Source organism: Carlito syrichta, unplaced genomic scaffold, assembly GCF_000164805.1.
Source record: "Carlito syrichta isolate Samal-C Ts95f unplaced genomic scaffold, Tarsius_syrichta-2.0.1 Scaffold316465, whole genome shotgun sequence".
In the NCBI taxonomy this organism is placed as follows: domain Eukaryota; kingdom Metazoa; phylum Chordata; class Mammalia; order Primates; family Tarsiidae; genus Carlito; species Carlito syrichta.
Window position 1 is genome coordinate 965,140 of NW_007260561.1, and position 27,658 is coordinate 992,797.

General features: G+C 38.1%; 2 protein-coding genes across 4 annotated transcripts in view; one reads left to right on the top strand and one right to left on the bottom strand.

The window, feature by feature from the left end:
* The first annotated feature begins 54 nt into the window (after window positions 1–54).
* On the top strand, window positions 55–7,937 carry LOC103277036 (cytochrome c oxidase assembly protein COX11, mitochondrial). Of its 3 annotated transcripts, none has more exons than XM_021707237.1 (4): window positions 55–412; window positions 2,997–3,152; window positions 5,353–5,478; window positions 7,725–7,937. In XM_021707237.1, the coding sequence occupies exons 1-4, from the start codon at window positions 56–58 to the stop codon at window positions 7,761–7,763; spliced, it is 678 nt and encodes a 225-aa protein (XP_021562912.1). In that variant the 5' UTR covers window position 55; the 3' UTR covers window positions 7,764–7,937. The 3 variants fall into 3 exon arrangements, with proteins under 3 accessions (XP_021562912.1, XP_021562911.1, XP_008072662.1); XM_021707236.1 differs by having other exon boundaries at window positions 7,739–7,937; XM_008074471.1 differs by lacking the exon at window positions 7,725–7,937 and adding an exon at window positions 5,849–6,132.
* Window positions 7,392–27,658, bottom strand: part of TOM1L1 (target of myb1 like 1 membrane trafficking protein) — a 49,439-nt gene continuing 29,172 nt past the window's right edge. The window contains exons 8-16 of the mRNA XM_008074474.2: window positions 26,839–26,972; window positions 23,584–23,644; window positions 23,096–23,213; window positions 21,347–21,425; window positions 15,554–15,605; window positions 13,031–13,133; window positions 12,532–12,613; window positions 8,398–8,459; window positions 7,392–7,824 (exon numbers count right to left, since the gene is read on the bottom strand). Of these exons, the coding sequence (XP_008072665.2) occupies window positions 8,399–8,459; window positions 12,532–12,613; window positions 13,031–13,133; window positions 15,554–15,605; window positions 21,347–21,425; window positions 23,096–23,213; window positions 23,584–23,644; window positions 26,839–26,972 (690 nt within the window). The 3' untranslated portion in view covers window positions 7,392–7,824; window position 8,398. The remainder of the gene's footprint in view (window positions 7,825–8,397; window positions 8,460–12,531; window positions 12,614–13,030; window positions 13,134–15,553; window positions 15,606–21,346; window positions 21,426–23,095; window positions 23,214–23,583; window positions 23,645–26,838; window positions 26,973–27,658) is intronic.

Genomic DNA, 27,658 nt, shown 5'->3' on the forward strand with positions numbered 1-27,658 from the left:
CAAAAATCGCGACACTTGGTCTCGAGTCCCCGACCGGCGGGCGTTTCCGGAGGTTATGGGAGGGCTCTGGTGTCCGGGGTGGAGGCACGTCGCTTTCTGTGGCTGGCGTTGGATCCCCTCTGGGTCTCCGGTCAGGCTTGCGGAGGGGATAGAGCCGTTTCTTAGGCCGGGATGGAGTGGGACGGAAGGTGTCGAGAGGGGGCTGGGGACATGGACGCGCCGGAGCGTCGGAGCCCGGGCCTCGCCCGTGCCGCCACCGCGGCGGCCGAGAAGCTCGAACCCGTTCACGCGCGCGCAGCAGGAGGATTGGCGGCGGCGGAACAAGACGGTGCTCACTTACGTGGCGGCGGCCGCCGTGGGCATGCTGGGCGCGTCCTACGCCGCGGTTCCCCTGTATCGGCTCTACTGCCAGGTAGGGGCCGCGCCACCTGGGAGCAGAGGGGCGGGGCAGGCCCGCAACGGCGACCGCCCGACGGCGGTAGCGGGAGGGGAAGGCCGAGACCTTCTTCCAGGGAGGGCATAGGCCGCAAATGGCGACCTACCCAAGGACGTTAGTGGCAAGAGTGCAAGGGGAACCCGCTTCTCCATGGGAACGTGTCTATACCGCGTTCCGAGGGAAAGTCCGAGTCGGTGAGTTGCATCAGAAAGGCCCTCAGCCTCCCATCGATCGGGTACCCAGCCGGCGGCCTCGCCCTCCTGCCCACCCGTTCAGGGATGTGTATCATTACTACATTTCTTCTGCGAACCGCGTGTGGCCCCTGTGCTAAGGTGGACCCTGGACGTGGGACCACTCGTGTTCCCTGTGCCAAAACCGGGGTTCGCTGTTCGTCCTTACAGAGAGGCGTGAATTTGGTTTTTGAGGTTTTACTCCCCGCGTCTTAATATGTAAAATATAACTGTAATGTGCTAGCCTTGGGATTCCTTCTATTTTTATTATTATTTCTTAATGAAGCGTCATTTATTTTTTCATTTAAAAAAATTTCAGTCTATTTAGTGGGTTGTGGTTACGTAGGTGAGTTGTATAGTGAAGTCTGGGTTCTTAGTGTAGCCGTCACCCAAGTAGTGTACGTTGTGCTCAGTCGGTAATTTTTCAGCTCCTCCCTTCTGAGATGGACTCCCTGTTAGATCAAAAGTTCTAGTTTGGTGGTTCTTAAAGTGTGCCTCCCCTACCTCCACCCCTTACTTCGAGGACCAACAGCATTAACATCACCTGGGAAGCTGATAAAAGCCATACCTGAACCAAGCATGAACCCTAAAGCTACCAGTTGGTTAAGTCATAGCAGAATTGAATCAGAATCAACAAGTATTGATCCCCTTCAAACCACCAGGGGACTGGGGAAAAGTGATTTTGTACTCCAGAGAATATTTAGCAATATCTGAAGAAGACATGTTTGGTTGTCACAACCTGAGGGGTGGAGGAGTAGGGTGCTACTGGAGTCTAGAGGGTAGAGGCTGGGATGCTGCTACATATCCAACAGTGCACGGGACACAACCTTCCACAACAAGAAATTATTCAATCCAAAATGTCAATAGTGCTGAGGTTGAGAAACCCTGCCCCATATTGAAGTAACTGGCAGTTCTGTGTGTGAAATGTATCCACATGCAGTTGTAAAGCAGGAAGGTAAAACATGCAGTTTGTAATCCTGAAATTAAGTTCAGTGTTAAACAGTGATATTTCCAAAAGAACACCTCTATTACTTCTGAGATCACAGAATTATACAACCAGAAATAGAGAGTAATATAAACCACTTAATACAATGACCTCATTTTATAAGCATGTATAGACCAATGAAACAGATTTATTCGGTTCTTGGAGCTAGTTAGTGGCACAGCTAGACTAGAGCCCAGGACATTTTTTTGGTTCTCTTTTCTACTCTTTTTGTTTGTCTGTTTTAGTTTCTCTAAGCATTGAGCTTAGAAATGTGAAGAATGTGTATTCAAAGAATATATCAAGGAATCTTTATTGAGGAATGATACTTAAGTTTTTCTTTATTCAAGTGAAAATTTATTCAAATTTTTAGGCAGAAGGATAATATAAGTTGATAATGTTGAATGGCAGTTGAGTGAACCTAGTTGACTTGTGTAACAAGCTGGAGATAGTAGTATTGTATCTTGCTGGGGATCTTCCCCTAGCTCAATTTGGTATTTTTTTCCCCTTAGTATAGTAACAGGTAAATAGTCCCGAAACCAGAATTCTGGCAACCTCAAGTATCAGAAGAATGATGACCTTGGAAGTAAGGGCTTCTTTTTTCTTTTTTTTCTTTTTATGTATCTGATGATAAGGAAATAATTAATGGCAATGTAGAGAAGCAAGAAGTGTCAGACACAAATTATCCTATGATTAGTTGATTAAGTGGCTAGAAGGATTAGGTACTCTGATTAACTGGTAATATATATTAAAGCTCTACTACTATACAGAGAAGTACAGAAAAAAATCCAAAAACATTAACCAACAGGGGAAAGACTTATGCCTTAGAAAAGCAGAATATAGAAGTGAAACTACAACCTAATTTGAATAATACAAGCTATTATATGGGAAAGTATCAGAAAACATGGGAACACTGAATTATTTAAGTACTTTCATTGAAATGACCAGGCCTTGGGTGAATTTTTTTTAAAGAATAATAGTTAATATAAAACACTAGCAATAAAGGGAAATAAATGTGTTTAATAAAAGGATAAGCTGGAAATTCTGAGGTATGTTAACAGTGATAATAGTTCATTGATCTAGAGAATCTGCTTTTCCCAAATGATTCATTTTTGACCATGCCAGTTAACCCAGTGATTGCTGAAAAATAAGAATAACTTTAACAAATATAAGTTCTTGACATCCCCAAAGCAGTCTAACTATTGACACAGTTATGGGAAATGATCAGTGATAGTATGTAAACTTGGCTGCGGGTGGAGTATTAATGTTAAATTGTTTTTAAACTTTTATCCAGTAAATAGATCATCACCTAAAAGTATTGTTTGACATAACTAGTATTTTTTTCTAGACGACTGGACTTGGAGGATCAGCAGTTGCAGGTCATGCATCAGATCAGATTGAAAATATGGTGCCTGTTAAGGATCGAATCATTAAAGTTACGTTTAATGCAGATGTGCATGCAAGTCTCCAGTGGAACTTTAGACCTCAGCAAACAGAAATATATGTAAGTGACTAAACTAGTCATTAAAAGTTACTTTAATGTAAAAATTCTTTCATCACTTAAACTGCTTTCACTCACCTAAAATTAGTTCCAGAATACTGACAGGTTCCTTTACTATAATTTTTTTTTTTTTTTGAGTTCGAGTCTCACTCTGTCGCCCAGACTGGAGTGCAGTGGCATGCTCCCAGCACCACAGCCTCGACCTCCTGGGCTCCGGCCATCCTTCCGCCTCCAGCTGGAACTACAGGCACGCGCTACCATGCCCAGCTAATTTTTTTTGATTTACTGTAGAGAGAAGGTCTCGCCAAGTTGCCCAGGCGGGTCTCGCAACCGCGGGCACAGGCAATTCACTCACCTCGGCCTCCCAGAGCGCGGGATTACAGGCTGAGCCACCGAGCCCAGCTTACTATAATTTTTTTATGCCCATAGATTACTTTTGATAGTAATCACCTAATTTAACAGTTTAACTTTTAACATAATAGTATAAGTAAGTTTGGAACAATGGAAAATGTGATCTATTTTATTAGAATCATATTGTTAAGAGTTGACTATGCAGTCCTCTGATCACTAATCATGGGAATAACGGTAGTTGTGAGTTTATAGATTCCTCACTTTTCCTTAGGTATAGATGACATAGGAAAAATCTTGAAAATCATTGGTTACAATGAAAAGTAGCTTCCTAGTTTATATCAAAAGTATCCCTGTCCTTCTAAAAGAGGAAAAAAAGAGATCCTTAAAGTAATCAGTAGATAGTAAATAGTCATGTTATATTCCAGTGAGACTATACCTAAAAAGTTTCCTAACTTTAACTTTTTTCCTAAATTTTGACAAACTGTAATCCTGGAGAGATTTTAACTAATATCTCATTAACTGAGGATTAGTCAGAAAGACTTAATTTCAACCCTTATTGGAAAAGTCTTATATTATAAATATTGCCCAGTTGAGTAAACATGATGAGTTTCTTCAGTGATTGAGCTTTACAGGTTATAATTTTGAATATTATCCAATTACATGGTAATATACAAGGTATTAGTAGCTAAATTGGTACAAGTGGAAAGGTTTTTTTAAGCCGTGCTATTTCTCTTATTTTCTCAAAACAAAATATTAACAAGTTTTGGCTTAATGAAAGTTCTATTAGGTCAGTTTTACTCAAGTTGTAAGGTAAGTTTAATGTTGGTATCCTTTTAAAAAATATTTAGTCAGTGATGACATTCAGGTGTAGGTGTTATAAAGAAGTTCAACTTGGGCTGTGATATGTTTGGCTTATACTTGAGCACATCTTAGCCCTTTGCACACTTAGAAATACCTTGTGAATCATCTACTAGCAACTCGATCATGCTTTTTTACAAATAGTGAAAAACAAATCACTATTCTACAACCAGCTAGAACCAATTATTTTACTGTAATGATATTTGGCTTATAATGGAATGTTGGACATTGAAGAACTTATGACCAAAAACAATCAAAAATTTACATCTTATGGTTTTCTAATGTGTGGTAATGTGTGAAACAGTCATTGACATGTATTGCAGGTTCATTGATACGTTTGCAATAGTAATTTGTTTGACATCTTCCACTGGGTGTTTTTCTATTCAAGTATACTATGCAGTCTTGTTTTCTTCCTCCCACATTAATAATATATAATTTATTGTCTAGTCTGTTGAAGATGATATGGAAAGTCACACTTGTGATTACTGAAAACCACTTCTCAACTGGTCAGAAGCTTGACAGATTTAAATGGAACATGGGTTTTTCAGTTTTTGAATGGAAAACTTCAAGGAAATATGTATTTTTGAAAAATTTGCACTAGTATAAATTTGTCCTGTATAATCACCAGCAATCACTTTATGTCCTCTGAGAGGGGACATCTGAGTGGTTTGCCAGATTTACATTGTCTCCTCAGAGGGACATCCCGAGTGCAAAGGATTAACTAACGTAATTTGCAGACTGCTAGAAGACCTCAGATATACAAGAGGATAATTCATAAATAATTATGCATAATAGAACATTGGTTCTTCATTGACATGCAAATAAAGTTTGAAACTCAGATCTGTTTATGGGTAATACGCACAATTTATTTTGCTGAAACTTATAGTAGTTTAGGTATTGTGATCTGATGAATATGAAAAATATGACTGTAATTTATGGGAAAAAAGAGCTGTGTGAGATTTAAAGTATTGACCATGTATATACTTTAAAACAGGTGGTGCCAGGAGAGACTGCACTGGCATTTTATAAAGCTAAGAATCCTACTGACAAACCAGTAATCGGAATTTCTACATATAATGTCATTCCATTTGAAGCTGGACAATATTTCAATAAAATACAGGTAAGACTAAATGCAGACTTCATAGAATATGGTAGTATGAAACTTACTGCAGTGTTTTAGTAGACTGTGTAACTTATGAGAACTCATTTCTTCTAAACTTCAAGCTATTTCTCTTCATTGTTTATACCTGCTATGCAGAGATGGAGAGCCAATCTCCAAATCAAATGAGTATCTGCTTTTAAGATTAGAATTTGTTGATTCTCAATCTTTAAAACAGAACTCACTCTGAGATGAAAAGATGCTTTTATTCTATCACAGAACTTTAAGAAGCATGCTATTAAGTATAATCTTGAAATCAAGAAATAAAATCTATGAGTTTCTGATAGGCAATGTTAATATTATTAAATGAGTATCTTTCTATAACTTCTAGTGCTTCTGTTTTGAAGAACAAAGGCTTAATCCCCAAGAGGAAGTAGACATGCCAGTGTTTTTCTACATTGATCCTGAATTTGCTGAAGATCCAAGAATGGTGAATGTTGATCTCATCACTCTTTCTTACACATTTTTTGAAGCAAAGGACGGACACAAGTTGCCAGTACCTGGTTATAATTGAAATCACAACTAAGTTCTTCTAATTTGTGATTTTTGAAAAATCATGTACCCACTTCTCAGAGGTGAAATAACTCTGAAAATGTGAAGCCTTCTATTTTAAATGGTTCTACTTTTTTCCCCAACTAGTTTATCTCACTTAAAATTGAGAGAACAGGTTCAGCTTTTATCATAGGACACCCACATGACTATTTAGAATGTATGACTATTCAATACCATAAAGTATGATAGTAGTAAACTAGCTTCGTTTCTTAAATATGCAGGCACAGACTTGATATGAACTATCAAGTCTATTCTATAGTTCCTGTCCAGATTGTTAGCCCTTCATACTTGTGGCAGTGAATCTGAAAATTATTTTTAAATGTATATTTCAAGTCATAAGCCAGAACTTCTGACCATGTTTATTATTTTGTCTAAAATAGTTGGTTGTTATTTTCCTTGCGTATGAATAGTCACCATTTTAAAAGCCCAAGTAAAAGAGGAGTCACTAAGCCAAACAGCTTGCCCAGGGATTTACATTCTTATTTCAAATTTGACTTTATTTTTCCTTTAAGATTTAGGGCTATTTTGTACTCAGAGTTCTGAATAGATAATTACTTTGAAACTGAGGTATCATGAAATTGAAAAAAAAAAAAAAAAAAGCTGGGCACGGTGGCTCATGCCTATAATCCCAGCACTTTGGGAGGCTGAGGTGAGAGGATTGCCTGAGCTCATGGGTTCGAGACCAGCCTGGGCAACTTGGCGAGACCTCATCTCTACAATAAATCAAAAAATTAGCCAGGCGTGGTGGCGCATGCCTATAGTTCCAGCTACTTGGAAGCTGAGATAGAAGGATCACCTCCCAGCAGGTTGAAGCTGTGGTGGCTGTGTGCGTGCCTGGGTGACAGAGTGAGACTCCAACTCAAAAAAAAAAAAATATATATATATATATGTATAGCTGCTAGCTGATACTGTCATAGTTTCACGTCCCTGGATGTTAAAATGTAAGAATGGGATTATGAAGAGTTAAAACATCAAAAGTTCTTCTGGATACAAACTTTGTAAAAAAGATAATAAATTATTTTAATAGTAATTTATTTGTCATTGTAATTTATATAAACAAATGCACATTTTATTCTGAATGTTTCTCAGTAGTGGTCTTTCCAAATAGAAATGTTAAGTTACAGTAAAAACATGTAGCATTATAAAGAATCATTTTAAGGCCGCCTGATGCAGAGTTTAGTGACCTGTTTGGGACACCTGAAATATAATTAAACTACAGTCACGAAGTCTTTAACAGTTATAATTCTAAACCAAAGTATTATTTATAAAGAAGTGCAAATTTACTTTTACATTCAATGTTAGTTAAATGAAGGCACTCGGTATTCTTTCTGAATAATATATTTAGTTTCTCACATTTTAGGTTTATTCAGAATGATCATGTAGCAAAATAATTTCCATCTACTCTTATCACAGCTGTATAATGATTTCTAAATGTAGGAAGGCCTGTGAACATAAGTCACCGCAATTAAGTACTAAGCAATTTTTCTTCGCTGAAGTTTTAAATGAATATTTGTTACAAACAAATTCAGCACTATGAAATAAATCTCATGCTGTTGTCAGGAACCATCATTGTTAACCCTGGAACTGTTACACTTCTATTTAATCTTCATTATAGCAGAGGAGAAATGTTCACTGTGTCTTTGACATGTTGGTAGGTCTTGTCTTCCAGGCCTCAAGAGTTGGACAGGGTCTAACCATGCCTCTAAAGAGAGTTGGCATCCTGATGCAGCTAGTGGGCTGATCATCCACGTTCACCTAGAATAGAGAAGAAAATGGCCAATCTTCATCCTTTCCTTCTCTTTCCCATGCCTGGATCACTCACTCGTCTTTCCCTATGGGAAGGAGGAAAGTCACAGTCTAGAGGAAAGGTGGGAATGTACTTCTTCCATGGGGGAGGGTGTGAGGGGAGTAAATGAGGTCAGTAGGTCACTGGTGACCACTCATTAGTAAATAAATGGGATTCGTACTGCCACAAATAGGGATAGCCCAGACTAACTTGGAGGACTAACAGTGTATGGGTCTGGTGGCAGTTAACAAATGTTAACTGCACATTAAAGACAAATGCCTGATTTCGGTGCTAAGAAGTTTTTATTGATAATCTACTTTTGTTAGCATCAATATTTCTATACCATAAACTAACTTCTACATTTCCAGACCTCATTATTTCCATTACAAGATCACGAAGAATGTATTTCATTAGTGAACAATAGTTGATTACAATTTGAGTGATTCCGAAGGATCCATATTTCACTTAGTGGCAGACTCAGATGGCCCTTCCAAAATATAAAGCGGGATGTGTAATGAAGTTGTATAAGTTGAAGACTTTACCTCAACAATCACTGTGACTTTGAGTGCCCTTGTGATGAGCATCAATTTCTTCATAAATAGCTCTGAAACAAAAGTGTCATCATGGCAAAAGGGTTACATATCAATTTCAAAGTAATATTTTGGTTTTTAACTGCCAGTATCATAACTAAAAATCTGGGTTTGTTTCTGGAGTTCAGGCTACATCAGTGGATAAATGCAAATATCTCTGCCTTAAAGCTTATATTCTAGCTTTCTTAAATTCAAAAATTTTTCACAGGACCAATTCATTTTTTACTAGTGGTTTAAATGAAAAATATGGCTCAAATATGGACAATTTTTTAAATTTAAAAAGAGACAAAATAACTTATGGCTTCTAAATATTTAAAAGAATATTAATATTCCTGCTTATTTAACCTATGTGATTAAATAGGTTGACTGACTCCTAAACAACCTTTAATTCATCACGGTCATTTTTGTACCTTTATGTTGTAATTTTTCTGTGACATCCTTCTTTCAGTTCTTTATGTCTTACATATGCCTGTAGCTAGAAAATATACCCAAAACCACAACCTTCACATATAGAGTATAGCAAAACTTGGCTGAGGAAAAGAATGTCATAAAAGTCACAGCACTATGTATCCATGATCACCAACTTCATAAGGCCCCAGAATGGTCCTGCAGTTTTAATGTTTCCCTGAAAGGTTTTGTCTCTAATTTCCTACAAAATGATTTCAAACCTTCTTCACTCAAACCTCTGACTTCTCTCTGGCAGAAACCTCCTTCTTAATAAATGTCCTCTCCTTCCCATCACCAAATATTCATGTCTATTTTCATTTGTATCATCCTCTCCGATATCCTTTCTCCTCCTAGTTTTTCAAACATTTCATTCATTCAGTTTTTCCCCTTCTTGAACCTTCAACCTCTCCTATTTTGTACAACACAGTGAAGTCCTTAATCCCATGTTACTTGCAGTAATTGCCTCAGTAATCCTCCAGTGCCAAGCCATTGTCCATCATTTCTTCACATTTAAGTTCTAGTAGGTTATCTGCCTTTACTTTATCTCATATTTACTTTTTAGTGCACTGAAATTTGGCTTCTGTCCCCATCAATTCATCAAAATGGCCTTTAGTAAAATCACCAATGACTTCTGTTATCTAGTTTTCAGTTTTCATCCTTCTTGTTCCCTTAGCAGTGTTCTTCACAGTTGTATGCTCATTTCTCTTTTCTTCCAAATTATAGGTGCCATATCTGGTACTAGCTCCCTGTCACTTTCTTTACTCTTGGCTTTGGCATTTCCACTTCCTGAATGTTCCCAAACTCTTTCCTCTGGGTCTTTGGGCCTACAGTACTTGTTTCCAAACTTGTAACTGACAGTCACTTCCTCAAGCTTTCTCTTACCCTTGTTTAAATCAGCTCTTGCTTATACACTCTCAAGTCTCCATATTATTTCATAACAATGCAAATTTTAAGTATGTATTTGCCTAGTAAATTGTCTGATTTCTATCTCCTCGCTACATTTAACCTCTGAGGGCAGGAAGCATGTTTCTTGTTCAAAATTATTAATAAAGCGCCAGTCACAGTCTCTGGCACATAATAAATACTCAATCATTTTGTCAAGTTAATGACTTGTGTATATATCTTTATAAATATATGTCCTGCTAGAGCAAAAATTCTCAACCTGGGGCTCATGGATAATCAGTGATGTAAAAAATCCCAGAACTTGCAAGGTTCTGTGCTTCTCCTTGGAGAAAAGTCCCTGAAGTTCATGAGACTTTCAGAGGTAATGGAGACACTCTAATCCCCTGGAAAGTAAGACCCACCACAGTGGTAGAGAATTCCAAATCTTCACCAGTCTGACTTTCCTGTTATCTCGCTTACCTTCACCATCTGTCACACTGCCATACCTACTTACAGCAATCTCCTAATTTGAGTATAACCAAGAACATTTCCACTACCTATTTGTAAGCAGGAACTGATAAATACAAGTTTCTAGAAAGCACACCTAGTTTAGGGTCAGTTTCTTAAACCACTAATACAATCAGTGATAATACCTACTATTTATCAAGTAGAATGCCCTAGAGAAATTTCACCAATGTGAATTAGAGAAAAATACTTAATTAACTCTTTTTTTTTTTTGATTTGGAGTCTCACTCTGTTGCCCAGCCACTGCAGCCTCAACCTGCTGGGTTCAGGTGATCCTTCTACCTCAGCCTTACTAGTAGCTGGAACTACAGGCATGCACCACCCTGCCTGGCTGATTTTTTGATTTATGTAGAGATCAGGTTGTGCCATGTTGCCCAGGCTAGTCTCGAAACCCTGGGCTCAGGCAATCCTCTCGCCTCAGCCTCCCAAAGTGCTGGGATTAAAGGCGTGAGCCACTGTGCCCGGTGCTTGATGAACTCTTAAGTCCATGGACATCTACTCATCAGTTATTCCAAAATCAATCACTGTGTTGAGGACTTAAACCAGGGGTCAAAACATCAAATGCCTATACGTGCCAGGCAGAGAAAACATGCAAGGGATTGGGTGGGGGCCTGGTTGGCTGCAGAGCACGCCTGTGTAAAGAAGGCAATGCTGCCAGGTGGAAATGCAGGTGCTGCCAGAAGATCCAAAAGATGGAGAATTCCAGATTTTTAAATTTTAACTATCCAAGGTTTCAACTATTGGCAATTTTTAAATGTACATGTAAAATTCTGCCTAGGTCAAACAAAACAACTACAGGCAAGCTATAGCTTGCAGACTGCCAGTTTCTAAATGACTTTCAATACACTTGATTTCATTATTTTTAACAATTTTGGGGGTGACTTTCAGTCACTCAAAGTATATTTTGGCTCTGATGATCCTATCAGCCCATAAATATTTAAATATACTTGACTAATATGAAATCATAAAGCAATGACTGCCGGAGTCCAGCTCCAGCGGGTCAGGGTTTCCTGAAAGAGGGACAGCGTAGGCGCAGGAGAAAAAACTTGGACACTGACTCTGCTGCAAGCAGGACCCATGCCAATTTATTGTCTTTTCCAACTCCTTTTATACCCTACATGTTTTTTGTTTCCAAGGCAATCAGTTACAATTTAATGGACCGGACAGGTGATGTATCTTTGTTCATCCTGTTTTGATCTTAAAACATTATCATCCTAAACTATAAATTTTATAAACTTCTAACATTTTTTAATGATTACCATTTCTTAATGTCCATACAGAACTTACTTATTCCTATAACGATTACATTATAAATCACTACCAAGTTCAAAGCACTGTAATTATCACATAGATTAGCATGTCACACCTGTGACCTTCACACAGCAATCTGCAACTAGCTGGGGTAAAGCAACAATTTCAAGGTTTCTTAGCTGCAAGTTGGCCTGACTAGTTTTCCCTAATTTCACACCTGGTGTTTACAATCTGCATTAATTATTTCCTGCCAGGGAGAATGCGCTTTAATGTTTGTAAAACAAAAGGCCTCTCGGGCTCAAGTCACCAGAATTACAAGCCTCCTTAACAAAGGGAAGTAAAGGCAAGGGATAGTGGAGGTGTGAGTGGAATTTTGCTTTCCATCCTCAGACTGTTCAGAACTTTTTGGCTGCACTGATAACAAAAGTAAAAGAAGCAAGGGGCTCAGTTGCCCAGGTTCGCTTTGCGACCTGGGGTCTTCAGCCCCCTGGACTTTGTCAGCACGAAGGCCTCCATGGCTGGCTCCCGACAAATGACTCTAATGATTTTAAGTTAAACACATTGTTGTCATATGTAGAAGACTAAAAACACATTATATAAGTTTTTTAAATTTTTGGATCAGTTCTTAACAGCTAAAATATCCCATCAAGGTGGTGTTAGTTAAGTCACCAATCCGTGAATAGTACCCTTTTCAAGCTAAAGAGATCCTGCCAAGGGACCTACAAGGAATCCATTATTGCAGGTTAGTTCTGATTATTTCTTAATGTGCAATGTTAGCACTTTTATTTTTTAGTCACAAGGCCAGAACGATAAGACCATTAAAAGCAACAGCTGCCATAAAACCTCATAAGTCATTTTTAATAAGGCCATCAATTCCTGTCAAGACCTAAACAAAGTTAAATGTATAACCAAGCTCTGTTAGCTCTGCTATCAAAGGGAACCAAGACAAAAAATAAATTAATCATTTTGTAAATGACTTACTCTGTAGTGACAGCAGGAGCTAAGGGATCAAACTCCATTACCTCGTAGTAATTGGGTGGCTGGAGATCATTCTTTGTCATTGCTTTAGGCAAAAAAGAGACCAGTAAACACACATTGTACTTTTTGAGGTGTATACACAATATCCTTTTTATAATTTAGACTTAAAATATAAGATCCTAACAAACACAACCAACGCAAACAGATAGGTGTTCCAACACTACTCCCGAGTTCAAGAAATCTATATATAACAAAAAGGTTTCCAAACTTAAAAGGTTTATTTACCTTGGTGTTCAAAATACAATATTCAGTTCAACATAAGCATTCTGACAATCTTCTAATGTCAGTCATAATGGTATCGCCTTGAATTTGTTTCATATAGCTTAAAAATGCAAATGAGTTCCTATAATTTCTCTCTATTTTAGCTACCAATATATTTCTGACAGATTCATATATTCTCACAATTTTGCTTATTTGATGCAAATAATAAGGTCTCATGTACCTGGGTGATTGCCAGGCAAAGTTGGCAGCCTCTGGTTTGATGCTGCTGCTGCAATGGTCTGTAGACTAACTGGCTGTAGTAATGTTGAATTTGAATCTAGAAACTGAAGAAAAGACAAACATTCTATGTTAAGATTTTCTTTTTTTATTATTTAGATTCCTAGGCTTCCAATGCACTGTTCCAAGAACCATTAACTCTCAACTGGATAAGAACTAGTAATTTTTAACTATTACTTTAGTGTTTTATGTAATAACTACTTATAAAATTTACTATTTTTCTGTCTGGTTTGATGCCTATCATACCCCATTTCCCATAAAAACTGTAAAATTAAAAAACACATGTTGCTTTTAAAAATGAAGCAGGATTGTATGGCTCAGTCCAATTTCCCTGTTGTTTCACTCTAAATATAAAATCTCAGCCACAAACAGGAAAAAAATAAATCTTTAATCTACAGAGAGGCACATAGACTGATAAGATAAAGATTCAAATCTTAATTAGAAACATCTAATATCTCTTCTCATAATTTTCCTCACTCATCCCACAAATAGATCCTGGGTACCTACTAGCTGCCAGGCACTATTAATAAAGCAATAACAAAATGGACAGTGAACCTGCCCTCATGGAGCTGACAATCAACAAATGTAAACAGATGTCAGATGGCACCAGCTTTAATAAAAAAGCAGAGTAATGCAGAGGAGAGAGTTTGGGGTGGGACACTGCTCTGATAGCTCACAGTCAGGGATTGCCACATCATTTGGGGCCACTTAAGCACAGCCCCGACTAAAGTGAGTCCTGTGACTACTGGAGAGGATATGAGTTCCCAGACTCTGACATGGAGAGGCCAGTGTGGTGAGAGCAGAGTGAGCTAAGGCAGAGAAGGGCAAGAGGTGAGGCTGGAGCAGTAATGGGTCAGATGAAAATTTCAGGCTTTTACTGAGTAAAACAAAATAAGGAAGAAAATCACAGGGGGGTTTTGAGCAGGCGAGTTACGTAAATGATTTGACTTTGTACAAAGTTCTAGTTTCTATAAAATAGATTGTGAGGTGAGAGGTAAGGGAGGCAAAAGGTGAAACAAGGAGGCCCTTAAGAGGCCACTGCAATATCCATCTGATGGTGGCTTGGACTAGGATGCAGAAGTGGAGGTGGTGAGAAGTGGCTGGATAATGGGCATATTTTGAAGGTAAAAGATAAAAAGGTAGAGGTTAAGCACTATTACCCAAGGTCTTCCCCTGAACAACTGAAAGCCCACCTACTGAGGCGGGAAGTCTGCAGAAGGACAGGTTGAAAGTGAAGACTGGAAAGAAATCATGAGATGATGTAAAGTAAAAAGTAGATAATATGAAGGGGGGAACCCCAAAAACCCAGAATTTATTTATTAAAAAATTATGTATTTCTTCTTACATGTTTAAACTTCAGTCATCTTCAAAGTACTCTCCATCTAATGCAGCACACCTATCGAGACACCTTTTCAATTGTTCCAAACAGTTACTGAACTTCTCAATTGTGATGCTTTTTAGTGCTTTTGTCATTTTTTGTTTCACCTCTTCCACATGGGCTAAATGTTTCCCTTTGTGGTCTTTTTTCATCCAGGGAAAGAAACAAAAAGTCACTCAGGGCGAAATCATGTGACTAGGGAGGGTGGGGGATGGGGGTCATGCCGTTTTTGGTCAAAAACTGCTGAGCACTGAGTGTGGTATGGATAGGTACACTGCCAAGGGGGGAGAACCAGTCACTGGTTTCCTACAACTCAGGACATTTCTTCTGCCAATCATGATGCAACTTCCTCAAAGATTAAAAACTTTGCTTGACCGTCTGATACGCAGAACAAATTGCAAGTGCACTACTACAAGGGGCCTGCCCTCCAAAGATAATTTGAAATTTGGGGGGGGGTCCTCTCATATGAGTTCTGAGTTTAGGGAAAGGGTCCGAGATGGGGATACAAACTTGTAGGTTGTCAGAATTTGAATGATTATTTCAAGATATGGGAGCAAAAGACTATAGAGGAATGAATGTAGACTGAGAAGTCTGAAGCCTGAGCCCTGTGGTCTCCAACATTGAAAGGTCAGCAGCAGAGGAAGGGCCAGCAAAAGAGATGGAGATGAAAACAAGTCGGAGAAGAACCAAGTGAGTAGTGTTTGAAAGCCATGTGTGCAAAAGAGGAGGAAGTGATCAGCTTTATCACATGCTGCTGATAAATCTGATGAGGACTGAGGGATTTAATAATATGGAAGTCACTGGTGACCTTAACAAGAGCTATGTCCGTGCAGTGGTGAGGATAAGAACTCATCTGAAGTCCGTCAAAGAGGATGGGAGGAAAAAAACTGGAGACAGTAAATATAAACAGCTCTAACGGAATTTTGATCCATTACCACTTGCTAACAGATGAAAGACAAAGGAAAAGTTCTAACGGGCTGCATCAACATATTATTGAGCAGAACATGAGAATTAACAGCCACAAGTTATTTTTTGGCCATGATAATTTGCTGACTAGGTACAGTGCCAGAAATGAGTTTTGTTACTTACATTATCATATGTATGACTTGAGGTGAGGTTTTGGCTGGTCCTTGGGGCAAACCTAGGATAGTGTGATAACACAGCATGATTACCCTACAGTGAGAACACAAATGCAAAAAGTAAGATGATTTTCTTGGTCTAAAAACAAAACCTAAAACGTACCTTCAGACTGCACATAGTGTTACTTTTACATAACAATTACCACCTGGTTTCAACGCCCATCAGGTCATGGTGCCAAATACTAAAGGTAAAAAGCACTGACTCCTGGCAGTGGCACCCCTGAGACCTTAGATTGTAACTGGAACACTCATAAGACCAGAGTCTTCAGTCCTTCCATTAGAGAAGCTACCACCTATCATTTCCTGAAAGATGAGAAGCAGTGCAGAGCAGAGGTTAAGAAGAAAGCCAGGAGGGTATCCAGTTCAGGGTAAAGTGGAACACATATTTCATCCTGTCTCTCCAATTGACTGTCACTATTAAAGTTGGACAGAATGCACAGAGCAGCTATTTGAGGACTTTGAGAAGTAGTAAACAGTAGCAGGCTGGTTGGGAAAGAAGACTAGAATTCAAGTATCACAGAACTGTTGGTGAATTTACCAATTTTTCTCCTTTGTTTTCCCTGACCAAATGCAATGCAGCCTGAAAGCCAGTGTATCCATGAGTGAAGACAAAAGAGTTCCAGGAGAAGCCCTCTGATTCTCACTGAGCAGGGAAGAAAAATCCCTCACCCCTTTTTTTGTCCTCTTCCCTCTGTTCTCTCACACCCTAAACCATGGGCAACTCCATTTTGGCTGCAGTGACAGCAGAGGCAATTGGGACCTGATAGGAGATTAAAACTCTGTGAGGGAATCTTCCTCTCCATTAGGAGCCCTAACCCCAAGAGGATAAGGAGAATCCCACTGCTTTTTTCCTTTCTGACTTGCAATTTGTTCACAGACACAAGCATACTCAAAAAAGTGTGTGGTATCGTAGAGTAACGAAGCTCCAGCTTTATGACTAAAGCCAAGAAGGGGAGCCCCAAGAGAACAGAAGGTACCAGAGAAATCACAATGCTGGAAGAATTCAGAAAGACAGTCTCATAAAGTTGTTTATGAAATCCTAGGCTCACCCTTTAACCCTGTGCATGCCTGGATCTAACCTCAATCAAAAAGCCAAAAATATTGAGAACTGAACATATCACCTGCTTATGCAGACCTTAAGATTAGCCACCGGGTGGGACATATGCAGGATAGATTTGAATAGCACTGCAACGGTTTTGAAAACTTAACTGAGGCTGGGCATGGTGGCTCAGCCTATAATTCTAGCACTTTGGGAGGCCAAGGCGAGAGGATTGCCTGAGCCTGGGGGTTTGAGACCAGCCTGGGCAACTTAGTGAGGCCTCGTCTCTACAATAAATCACAAAAATTAGCCGGGCGTGGTGGCATGAGACTGAAGTTCCAGCTACTTGGAAAGCCGAGGCAGAAGATCACCTGAACCCAGCAGGTCGAGGCTGAGGTAAGTGCGTGCCACTGTACTCTGGCCTGGGTGACAGAGTGAGACTCCAACTCAAAAAAGAGAAAAAGAAGCCGGGCTCGGTGGCTCAGCCTGTAATCCCGCGCCTTTGGGAGGCTGAGGTGAGTGGATTGCCTGAGCCCGCAGGTTCGAGACCCGCCTGGGCAGCGAGACCTCATCTCTACAATAAATCAAAAAATCAGCCAGGCGTGGTAGCGCATGCCTGTAATTCCGGCTACAGTGAGACTCCAACTCAAAAAAGAGAGAAAGAAGCCGGGCTTCGTGGCTCAGCCTGTAATCCTGCGCCTTTGGGAGGCTGAGGTGAGTGGAATGCCTGAGCCCATGGGTTCGAGACCCGCCTGGGCAGCGAGACTTCATTTCTACAATAAATCAAAAAAATCAGCTGGGCGTGGTAGCGCACACCTGTAATTCTGGCTACTTGGAAGGCTGAGGCGGAAGGATCGCCAGAGCCCAGCGGGTCGAGGCTGCGGTGGCCAGGAGCGGCCACTGCACTCCAGTCTGGGCGACTGAGTGAGACTCCAACTCAAAAAAAAAAAAAAAAAAAAAAGAGAAAGAAAACTGACACTGGAACCACCACTCATAAAGCAGGCAGAAATAGTGGAATGAATCTAACCAGGTTATTTATCTACTAAAAGCAAAATGTCAACATTTTTGACAGAATTTAAATAAGACCAAGGGCCCTACAATAAAACATTAAAAATACCCAAGACATAATCCAAAATTACTAGGCATATGAAGAGCCAGGAAAATGCATGAGAAGAAAACAGATCTCAATGCCAAGAGGGTACAGATGGTGAAATTATCTCATGGGAATTTTAAAACAGCTATTGTACAAATGCTGCAACAAAGAATTGCAAATACTCTTGAAAAATGGAAAAAAAGAGTCTCAGCAACGAAAAAGAATATATAAAGAACCAAATGGAAATTTTTTAGAATTAAAAAATACAATAACTGAAATTTTTAAAAACTTACAGAATGAGCTCAGTAGCAAAAGAATGGAGATGACAAAGGAAATAGTCACTAAACTTGAACACAGATCATAGAAATTATCCAATCTAAATAAGAGAAGGAAGAATAAAAATAAAAAGTAATGACTAGAACCCCAAACATGTAGAAGTCAAAGACCTGGGTCTAACATTGTGACATCAGAGTTCCAGAAGGAGAGCAGAAAGCATATAGTTCTGAAAAAAAAGAGGAAGGGAAAGAGAAAAAGAAAGGAAAAGGGAGGGGAGGAGAGGGAAGGAGGAAGGAAAAGAAAGGTTGAAAAGATATAAGCCCAGAAATTCAAGAAGTTTCATGTGGTGGGTTAAATGGTAGTACCCAAAAAGCTATGCTCATGTCCTAATTCTCAGAACCTGTGAATGTTATTTGGAAAAAGGTTCTTTGTAAATGTAATTAAGGATCTTAAGATGACAATGATATCATCCTGTATTATCTGAATGAGCCCTAAATCCAATAACAAGTGATCTTAGAAGAGCAGAAGCAGATTTGAGACACACAGAGGAAAAAAATCCAAGTGCAAGTACTGGCAGAAATTGGAGTGATGTGACCAAAAGCTAAGCTATCCAAGGAATGCCAACAAATCAGCAGAATGTGGAAGAGGCAGAGAACAGATTTTCCCCTAAAAGTCCTGGAGGGAGTGTGGGTATGCTGAATTTCAGACTTCTTGGCTCCAGAATTGTGAGAGAATCATTTTCTGTGGTTTTAAGCCATTCAGTTTGTGGTAATCTGTTATGGCAGTCACAAGAAACTAATATACTCAGCCAACCCAAAACAGAACAAACAAAATCAGTACTCAAACACATCATAATCAAACTGCTCAAAATTAGAAAAAAAGAAAAATTAATTAAAGGAGCCAGTAAACTATAATACATTATCTAAAGAAGAACAGTTCAAATGAGTGTAACTTTCTCATTAGAAATCATTCATAACAGAAGAGAGTGGAACAATCTTTTAAAGTTGCTGAAAGAACAGAATTATGAACCCAGAATTCTATAGCCAGTGAAAATATCCTTTAGGAACAAAGATGAACTAAAGACATTTTCACAAAAAGTAATCACTAAAGCAACCTTTTTTTCTCAGTAGATACATATACACACATACTATAGAAAGACACAATCAAAATCACAATAGATAAATTAAAATGGAATACCAGAAATATTGTAATAATTTCAAAAAGGCAGGGAAAAGGGAGCAGAATAAAAGAGAACACAGAATAATTATACCATGGTAGACTTAAACCCAATATAAAATTACAATATTAAATGGAAATGGTCTAAACACATCAATTAAAAGACAGAAATTATGATAATACATAAAAATGCATAAATCAACTATATGCTGCCAATAAGAAGCTTCAAATATTTTAATACAGTTAAGTTACAAGTAAAAATATGGAAAAGGATATACCACGCAACCACTTATCAAAAGAAAGCTAGAGTAGCTCTATTAATATCAAAGATACCTGGAGGAACTCAAATTATTTTGTGAAAAAGATACCTGTACACACATGTTTATTGTAGCATTATTCACAATAGCAAAAACATGGAACCAGCTGTACTGCCCATCAAAAGTGGACTGGCTAAAAAAATGTGGTACATATACATGATGGAATATTATGCAGCCATAAAGGACATGATAATGAACTTTGCAGCAACTTGGATGGATTTAGAGTCTGTAATATTCAGTGATCTATCTCAGAAACAAAGAACTGAGTACCACATGTTCTCACTCATAAGCAGACCCTGGAAAATTATCATAATACTATAGAAAAGGGATTGGCAGTAGTGGGATGATGCCAGGGAATGGGGTGAGGGGCACATAACATTAATAAGGGTACCTGATTTCAAAACAGGTGAAGGGGGGACCAAATGGAGGCCTAAACTTAACCTGTATGATGACCATTTGTATACCTAATCCTGACTTGTACCCTGTATCTTTAAAAAAAAAAAAAAGCAAAGTAGATATCAGGGCCAAAAAAATTATGAGGGGTAAAGAGGAACATTAGATAACAATAAAAGGGTCAACTAACCAAGAAGACATAACACTGCTGAGGGCATGAGCTTTAACACATAAAGTATACAATTTTATACAATCTCTTCTAGAAAGATTACATACCGTATGATTCTGTTTAAATGACATTCTCAAAGACAAACTTTAGCACTACAGAACAGACTGGTGTTTGCTGGAGTTAGGGTTTAGAGGTAGGAGGGTGTGACTGTAAAGCAATAGCACAAGGGAGTTTTTTTGAGCGATGGAACTATTCCTATTCTGTATCCTGACTATGAAAGTGGTTACAGGAATCTATACATATTTTAAAATTCATATAACTGTACACCAAATCAAAAAAGGTCAATTTTACTATGTGAAAATTTTAAAAATAAAATTAAGTGAAAAGAAAGAGCAGTTACTGAAATCAGACCCATGTGAATTTGAATCCTGTTTCAGCAGTAGCTGGGCAACCACTGGCAAATTAATCTTCCTCAGCCTCGGTTTCCTCACTTTTAAAAGGAAAATGATGGTGGTCCCTACCTCACAGGCTTATAAGGAGGATTAGAAAGTAATTAGTAAGCATTTTTTATACTTTTTAGCTTATTTACATTATTTCTCTATAAGTAAAGTTGAACATCATTGCATATGTCTATGGGTCATGAATATTTCTTGTTTGGTGAACTATCAGTTCATCAGACTTGCTACTTATGGGCTAATAATAGAACTTAGGTAAGTTCTATTCCCCTCAATAGAGGAGGGTCTGAGAAGTGTCCGTCTCTTCTACTGTACGATAAGAAATAATGATAACCGTATTGATTCAAGAACTTTAGCAAAGATTACATGAATAAACAAAAATAGCTTAACAAAGTACCTGGCACATAGCAAGTGCTCTATAATTGGTAGGGCATTATTCTTAATTCTGAATCTCATTTCTCTTCCTCCTCGTTTGTCACTGTATTTCCCATATTTTCTCCCTAACTTCTGTTACCACTAAATAATAACAGAAACAGAGACAATTTATTGAAGGCTTATTATGTACCAAGTGATATAGTAGCAATTTTGCATACAGCACCTCACTGAATCTCTGTAGGAATCCTAGAAAGTATTCTTAAAAGAAAAATGAACATTCACAGTAGCTACGTATTTCATTCAATGTCATATAACTAGTAGGAAGTAGTGCTGAGATTCAAACTCACGTCTGTCTGATTCTTGTCTCTTTTTTTATTATGTGATGTTTTCTTAAATATAAGGAATCAAAATGTCATGCTACTAGTCCCTCAGTGTTACTGATGTACTTACAGGGGTATTTCTGTGTTTTCCAAGGCTAGCAAATCCATCTGTGGATGAAGACTGGCTTCATGACTTGGAGAGCTGAAATCTATAATACAAAATGGACTTGTTTGGTTTTAAAACATTTTGCCAATCAATTGTTATGCTGGATTTTCCACAATTAAAAAAAAATGGAAGCGATTAATGTAGATATTTCTGTCAAAATAAAATTATGAAATTTCTTCTAAGAGAAATTAAGAAGCATCATTTATGGGAGGCAGAGAGAGAGAAAGAGAAACAGACAGACAGAAAGATTGACTGATCCTGGCCACAAAAAAATTAGTTGTTATAAAGGTAGCAAATATTATTGTATTGGGTTTTCTGAAATCTCAACCTGACCCAGAATGGAAAGGATGTCTTGCTCTGCCCAGCACAAAAATACAAAGTTATGATGTATACTGAGGTCTACCTTCACCTCAAGCTCCAAGTCCATAATCTTTTTTTTTTTTGAGTTGGAGTCTCACTCTGTCACCCAGGCTGGAGTGCAATGGCATGCTCATGGCCACCACAGCCTCGACCTGCTGGGCTCAGGTAATCCTTCCACTGAGCCTTCCAAGTAGCTGGAACTACAGGCACACGCCATCATGCCACCTGGCTAATTTTTATTTATTGTAGAGATGAGGTCTCGCCAAGTTGCTCAGGCTAGTCTCAAACCCATGGGCTTAGGCAATCCTCTCACCTCAGTCTCCCAAAGTGCTGGGATTATAGGCGTGAGCCACTGCACCCAGCTAAGCTCATAATCTTAAGTGAGACACCCTAGAGGGACTATTTTCCACCTCTGAAAATTCCTGATACAAACTCAAAAACAAAAAACCTGCAACTCCAGTGTAACTGATTCTATACATCGCACTGACCTACTACATTAGCAAGTAGCCAACATTTTAGAAATGGGGAATGTTATAAGAAAACCACGAATTCAGTACACTAAATATTTTTGCTTTGGGAACACCAGATAACATAAAAGAATAGCAAATTGGATTTTAGTCTGATACAACTTCTGAATTTCAGCATTTTTCACATCCTTATTTTCTAATTTTCCAACACTTACTGAGAATAAGGATAGTAGATGACAACAAATAAGTTAGATGGGTTGGATAACCCTTACTTTGTATATATGTTTATAAAATGCATCGTAGCAAAGTCTACAATGCATTTTATAAACCTACAATGTTTTATAAACAGTTCATTTACCTTCACAATAATAATTTCAAGCAACCAGTTACTTTCTTATAAAGAAAGTCTCAAAAGTTGGATGGCTAAGAGGTGGCAGAACTGGTATTTCAACTGGTACTTCTCTGACTTTAGAACCTGTGTTTTTTCCCTCTACATTTCACCACCATGTGGATCATGGCTTTTAATTCCTCAATTTCTCCTTTTGCATCAAATATTCCTTTACCTGAAAAACCCAATGATAACAGTGTATGGGCTCAGAGTAGATTTTAAGTATTGGCCATCGAGGTGAACAGCCAGGGCAGATGAATTCCGTGAGATTCTAAGTGAGTAGATGGAGTTTCAAGGACCTCCTCCCCTGAAAACATCCCATTCCTGTACTAGGTTTGACCCAACACTTTTCAGGAAGTAATTACATCTCCTGACATAGTTTTCTGATATTCAAATTGACTTCAGTCCTTTACAGGTGGTATTTAATGAGGAAATTAAGGAGAACTGTTTCACATCAAGCTCTTCTGTCCATCTGACAAGACCCGAGTGCTTATTCACCTAAGTCTGAAAGCTGAGCATTCATGGTGTTGAGTTCTCCCAGAGAAGCCTCAGGCATCGGAGGACTGGGACTCAGGTCAAGGAGATCATGAGATGGGGCAGAAGGCTCACTGGTAGTCTGGAAACAAAGCAGGAAAAAAAAGAAAAAAATGTGTCATATAGGTTATCATGGCTTTCTCCCATACCCTATCCTTTGGAGAGAAGAGGATCCTATTGGGGTGCATTTTGAGGAAGAATTCTCTCAATAGTCAAAATTAGTATGAATCACATCTTACCATCTTTATATAAGTACCTGCTTCACTAGGGAATCTTATAATTTCTTATTAATAACTTAATAACATGAAGTTGAGGTAATTACATATACCACCAAAACCACCCCAAATTATCAATGCACGTCTCTCCTTTTTAAGACTTGTTTTAGGTGAGCCTTGCATTTTACTGTATTAAATTGTTCGACTGTTTATTTTATGACATTTCTAATCACTTACATTGGTGGCTTCTTGCTGGTTCTTATTTTGCTCTAAAATCCTTTGCTGGTTTCTAGTAAACCTGTTTAAATTAGCAAAATACAAGCATTTAAAAGAAAATAGATATGAAATTGCTATAAAATCTAATCATTTTAATAATTTAATAATTATAAATACACAGATATTTAAGAATGAAGACAATCAGCCTCATCCTAACTCAATTCCTAGTAAAATAACGTTAGTAACTTTCTTCCAGTTTATAAAGTATTATAATCTTAGAGAACACTGAGAAAATAGAAATTTTTTTTTTTTTTTTTGAGTTGGAGTCTCACTCTGTCACCCAGACTGGAGTGTAGTGGCCGCTCGCGGTCACCACAGCCTCGACCTGCTGGGCTCCAGCGATCCTTCCGCCTCGGCCTTCCAAGTAGCTGGAACTATAGGAGCGCGCTACCACGCCCGGCTAATTTTTGACTGATTGTAGAGATGAGGTCTCGCCAAGTTGCCCAGGCGGGTCTTGAACCCGCGGGTGCAGGCAATCCACTCACCTCAGCCTCTCAAAGTGCTGGGATTACAGGCTGAGCCACCGAGCCCGGCTGAAAAATATTTTTTTAAATGAGCAATTCCATCATCCAGAAATAACCCTGTTTACATTATTCCAGTATTTTTTGTATAAGTGAATCTCTTTTTAAATTTAGTTAAAATAATACTTAACATAATTCTGTATCCTAATTGATTATATTGTGAGCATTTTTCTAGCTATTCAGAAATACAATTTTAATGGCTGTAATATTTTGCCTTATTAATCTATCATACCTTTAATCATTTTTCTTATTCTCAAATACTTAAGTTATATCCTATTTTGCCATTATAAATAATTGTCCCAAAAGTTCAAATACATGCAAAGAATTTTCACTATTTCATTGTTTACCTTTATTTTTATAAGACACTTGATACCTATGAAAAATATTGACCTTTTACAACTTTGATTTGATTTCACATTGTTTGTCCACTGAGAGTAAAGGAGAAAGAGTTAAATAAACAGAACAAATGTAAAAGACTAGTGAAAGTGAAGGCCAAAGTCCAAGGCTCAAGTGTCAGCATTAGTACCTAGTAGCTATAGGACCAAAGGATATGACTTTCTGAACCTCAGTTCTACAGCTGCTAAAAGGGAGTAATGATATTTAAACCTCAGAAAGTTATTTTCAGGGGCAAAGATAGACAGACAGATGGCAGATGATAGATAGATGATAGGATAGATAGGTAGATAGAATAGGTGGATGAATGTGGAAGTGCTTTGCAAACTGAGAGCTGCTTTAGAAACATATAGTATTACTATTATCACATCTTGGCTCCAATGATCCTAAACATGAGTATAAAAGCTTAAAGTGAATCTGAATATGGACTTAGGCTTAAGAATTTTTCTAAAACACATGCTTTTTAATTTGGTCTAGTTATAATTGGCTTCTTGTATTCTCATAGTTATGTGCTAGGTATAAACAACCTTCCAGATCAAGCCCTGAGTAACTGATTTCAAATTATTTATTTGTACTATTCCCTGGGTGTAATAAGTGGAGATCTTTGGGGGGTGCTGGGATAGGGTGAATGTGCTTTGCATGTGAGAGGGATATGAATCTCTGGGGACTAGAGAGCAAACTGACAGGTAGACTAATGCTTCCTCCCTCCCTCTATCAAAAGATATCCATGTTTTAGTTAATAGAACCAGTGAATATGTTAGCTCACATGACAAGGGAAAATTCAGAATTGCAAACGGAATGAAGTTTGCTAGTGAGCTGATCTTAATTGGGATGTTATCCTGAACTGTACAGATGAGCCCAATGTAGCCATAAAGGTTCTTAAATATGAAAGAGAGAGGCACTAAGAGTGACATGATATAAGAAGGACTGACTCAGACATTCTTGGCTTTGAAGATTGAGGAAAGGGGGGCGGGGCATGAGCCAAGGAAAGTGGACAGCCTCTAAAAGTTGCAAAAGGTAGGGAAATGAATTCTCCTCTAGAGTGTCCAAAAAGAACTGTTGCTCTGCCAATACCTCGACACCCATTTTAAACTCTTTACCTACAGAACTTCTTAGTATCTTACAATATTACCGTATTACAATAATGAAGTTATGTTTCTTTAAGCCACTGTTTGTGGTAATTTGAGACAGCAGCAATAGGAAAAAAAAACAGCAGGCTAGCACCTTTTTTAGAGGCCAAAATTTCTCTCTGAAACTTAGTACTTAAGTGTTTCTGTCACAAAATTTACCACAGTCACTTAGGCACACATGATTAAAAGCCCAATCAGAAGGAGTTGTTCACAGAAGTGATCTAATCTCCTGATAGACCAAATAAACAAACATTCCCCCTCGGAGAAAGCCTTTAGACAGTGTTCTGATGGTTTATAACAGAATTCTCAAAAATGAAAACCAGAACACATTACTATACTGAAAACAATGTGGTTTTCCTTGGATATTTTTCTGCTTACAAAGATTTGTTCCACAGAAAATAAAGGGTAAGGATCATGAGTTTGTTCAGTGCTAGAAAGAAAGCATGGTTACTGAGCTCACATCTCTTCAGTCAATGTCCTGTCCCTAATAGGAAGTAAATATGAGCTAGAGTGAAAAGAAACTACCATTTCTTAGCTACTGGTTTTATTTCATGGATTCTTTTGGATTGCTCATGAAGTGTGGAAAAAAACCAAGTCACTAAATTAAAAGGGTCAATGGGACACTAATTGGGAGGAAGATAAGAAGTTAATACTTAATGGAAGCCACTCAGTTAAGTGTTTTTATATACATTATATCATTTAATCTTCAAAAAATAAAGCCCAACCACTCTAAATAGGTTTTAATATCCTCTATAATAGATTTAAAAATACTTAAATCTTAGAAGAGTTATGCAACTTATCTAAAATCACCAGCTAGGTTTGAATTCAGGTCTGTTTCCTTTCTTTCCCTTATTCAGACTGGTCTCATTCCTCACCAGCTAGTTAGAAATATAGCCACTTTGAAATTAAACATTCTCAGTAATTCTCAACAAAAACAATAACCCTAAGGATGTCTAGAAATGTCATTTTACCTAGAAGAAACATCTCTGGTATTTATTGAGTAGGAGCCACCCCAGGGAAAACTGTTCCACCCAAAATGTCAATACCTTACCTCTTGAGAAACAAGGGTCTAGAAAACATGTTGCCTTATAGGCACCCTGATAAGAATGCTGAGAAACTGTTGGTGAAACTGGCATTGGAGGAGGGGTAAAGAGTGAACACCATCTGCTCACCTCTCATATCCAAGGATAGCATTATTCAAATCCTCATTCACTTGAATTAGCTCAACCATTACATCTTCATTCTCCACCACCACAAGCAGGTCCATGATCCTCTCCTGCATCTCACGACCCGTCTTATAGAGTTTCTGTCAAAGAAAGGCGAAAGGTTTCTTCTCCCATGCTGGGAGTGTTCCATAAAAACAACTGAGCTGCCCAGTCTGCACACACTTGTATACATCAAGTCACCTATGGAAGACTACCAAAGGACTTAACTGTGGGCAGTTCATCCTTCCTATCAGAAGGCAGTGAGTTGTAAAAGATCATATTTTCCTCTAAAAATCAAATTAGGTGACACAAGGACAATATGGCACATTGGAAATAATGCCAGACTAGAAATTAGAGGTGCTGTCTGGGAATTCTAGATGTACTATGTATTAACTCTGCCATGTTGAAACAAAAAATTACTTGTTTTCTCAATCTCAGTTATCTCACCAATAAATGAAATTATATCCCCTGCATATCGACCTCAAGGATTGACATGAAAATCAAATGAGATGTACGTAATGAGGAACTCTGTAACCAGAAAGCATAAACATAAAATGTAATTGTCATTATTAGTGGTAGTGAAAGTAGTTAAAATACACTTACAGTGATATTATTTTATTTTATTATTCTATTTCTTGTCATGATATACTTAAACATTTATAACTTATATATAAACTTATATAGTTTATAGTTACATCACATTTTTGAGATAAACTGAATCAATATCAAAACACTAGTCATGAATAATATACTTACTTGGACTACTTAGAATCATTGCATTAAGCCA

What these genes read in the sequence shown, in the direction of transcription:
- LOC103277036 (XM_008074471.1), top strand. Translation starts at nt 56, where the DNA reads ATGGGAGGGCTCTGGTGTCCGGGGTGGAGGCACGTCGCTTTCTGTGGC. An exon ending in TGTATCGGCTCTACTGCCAG is followed by an intron (nt 413 to 2,996) that starts GTAGGGGCCGCG and finishes ATTTTTTTCTAG; the next exon opens with ACGACTGGACTTGGAGGATC. An exon ending in AATATTTCAATAAAATACAG is followed by an intron (nt 5,479 to 5,848) that starts GTAAGACTAAAT and finishes TATAACTTCTAG; the next exon opens with TGCTTCTGTTTTGAAGAACA.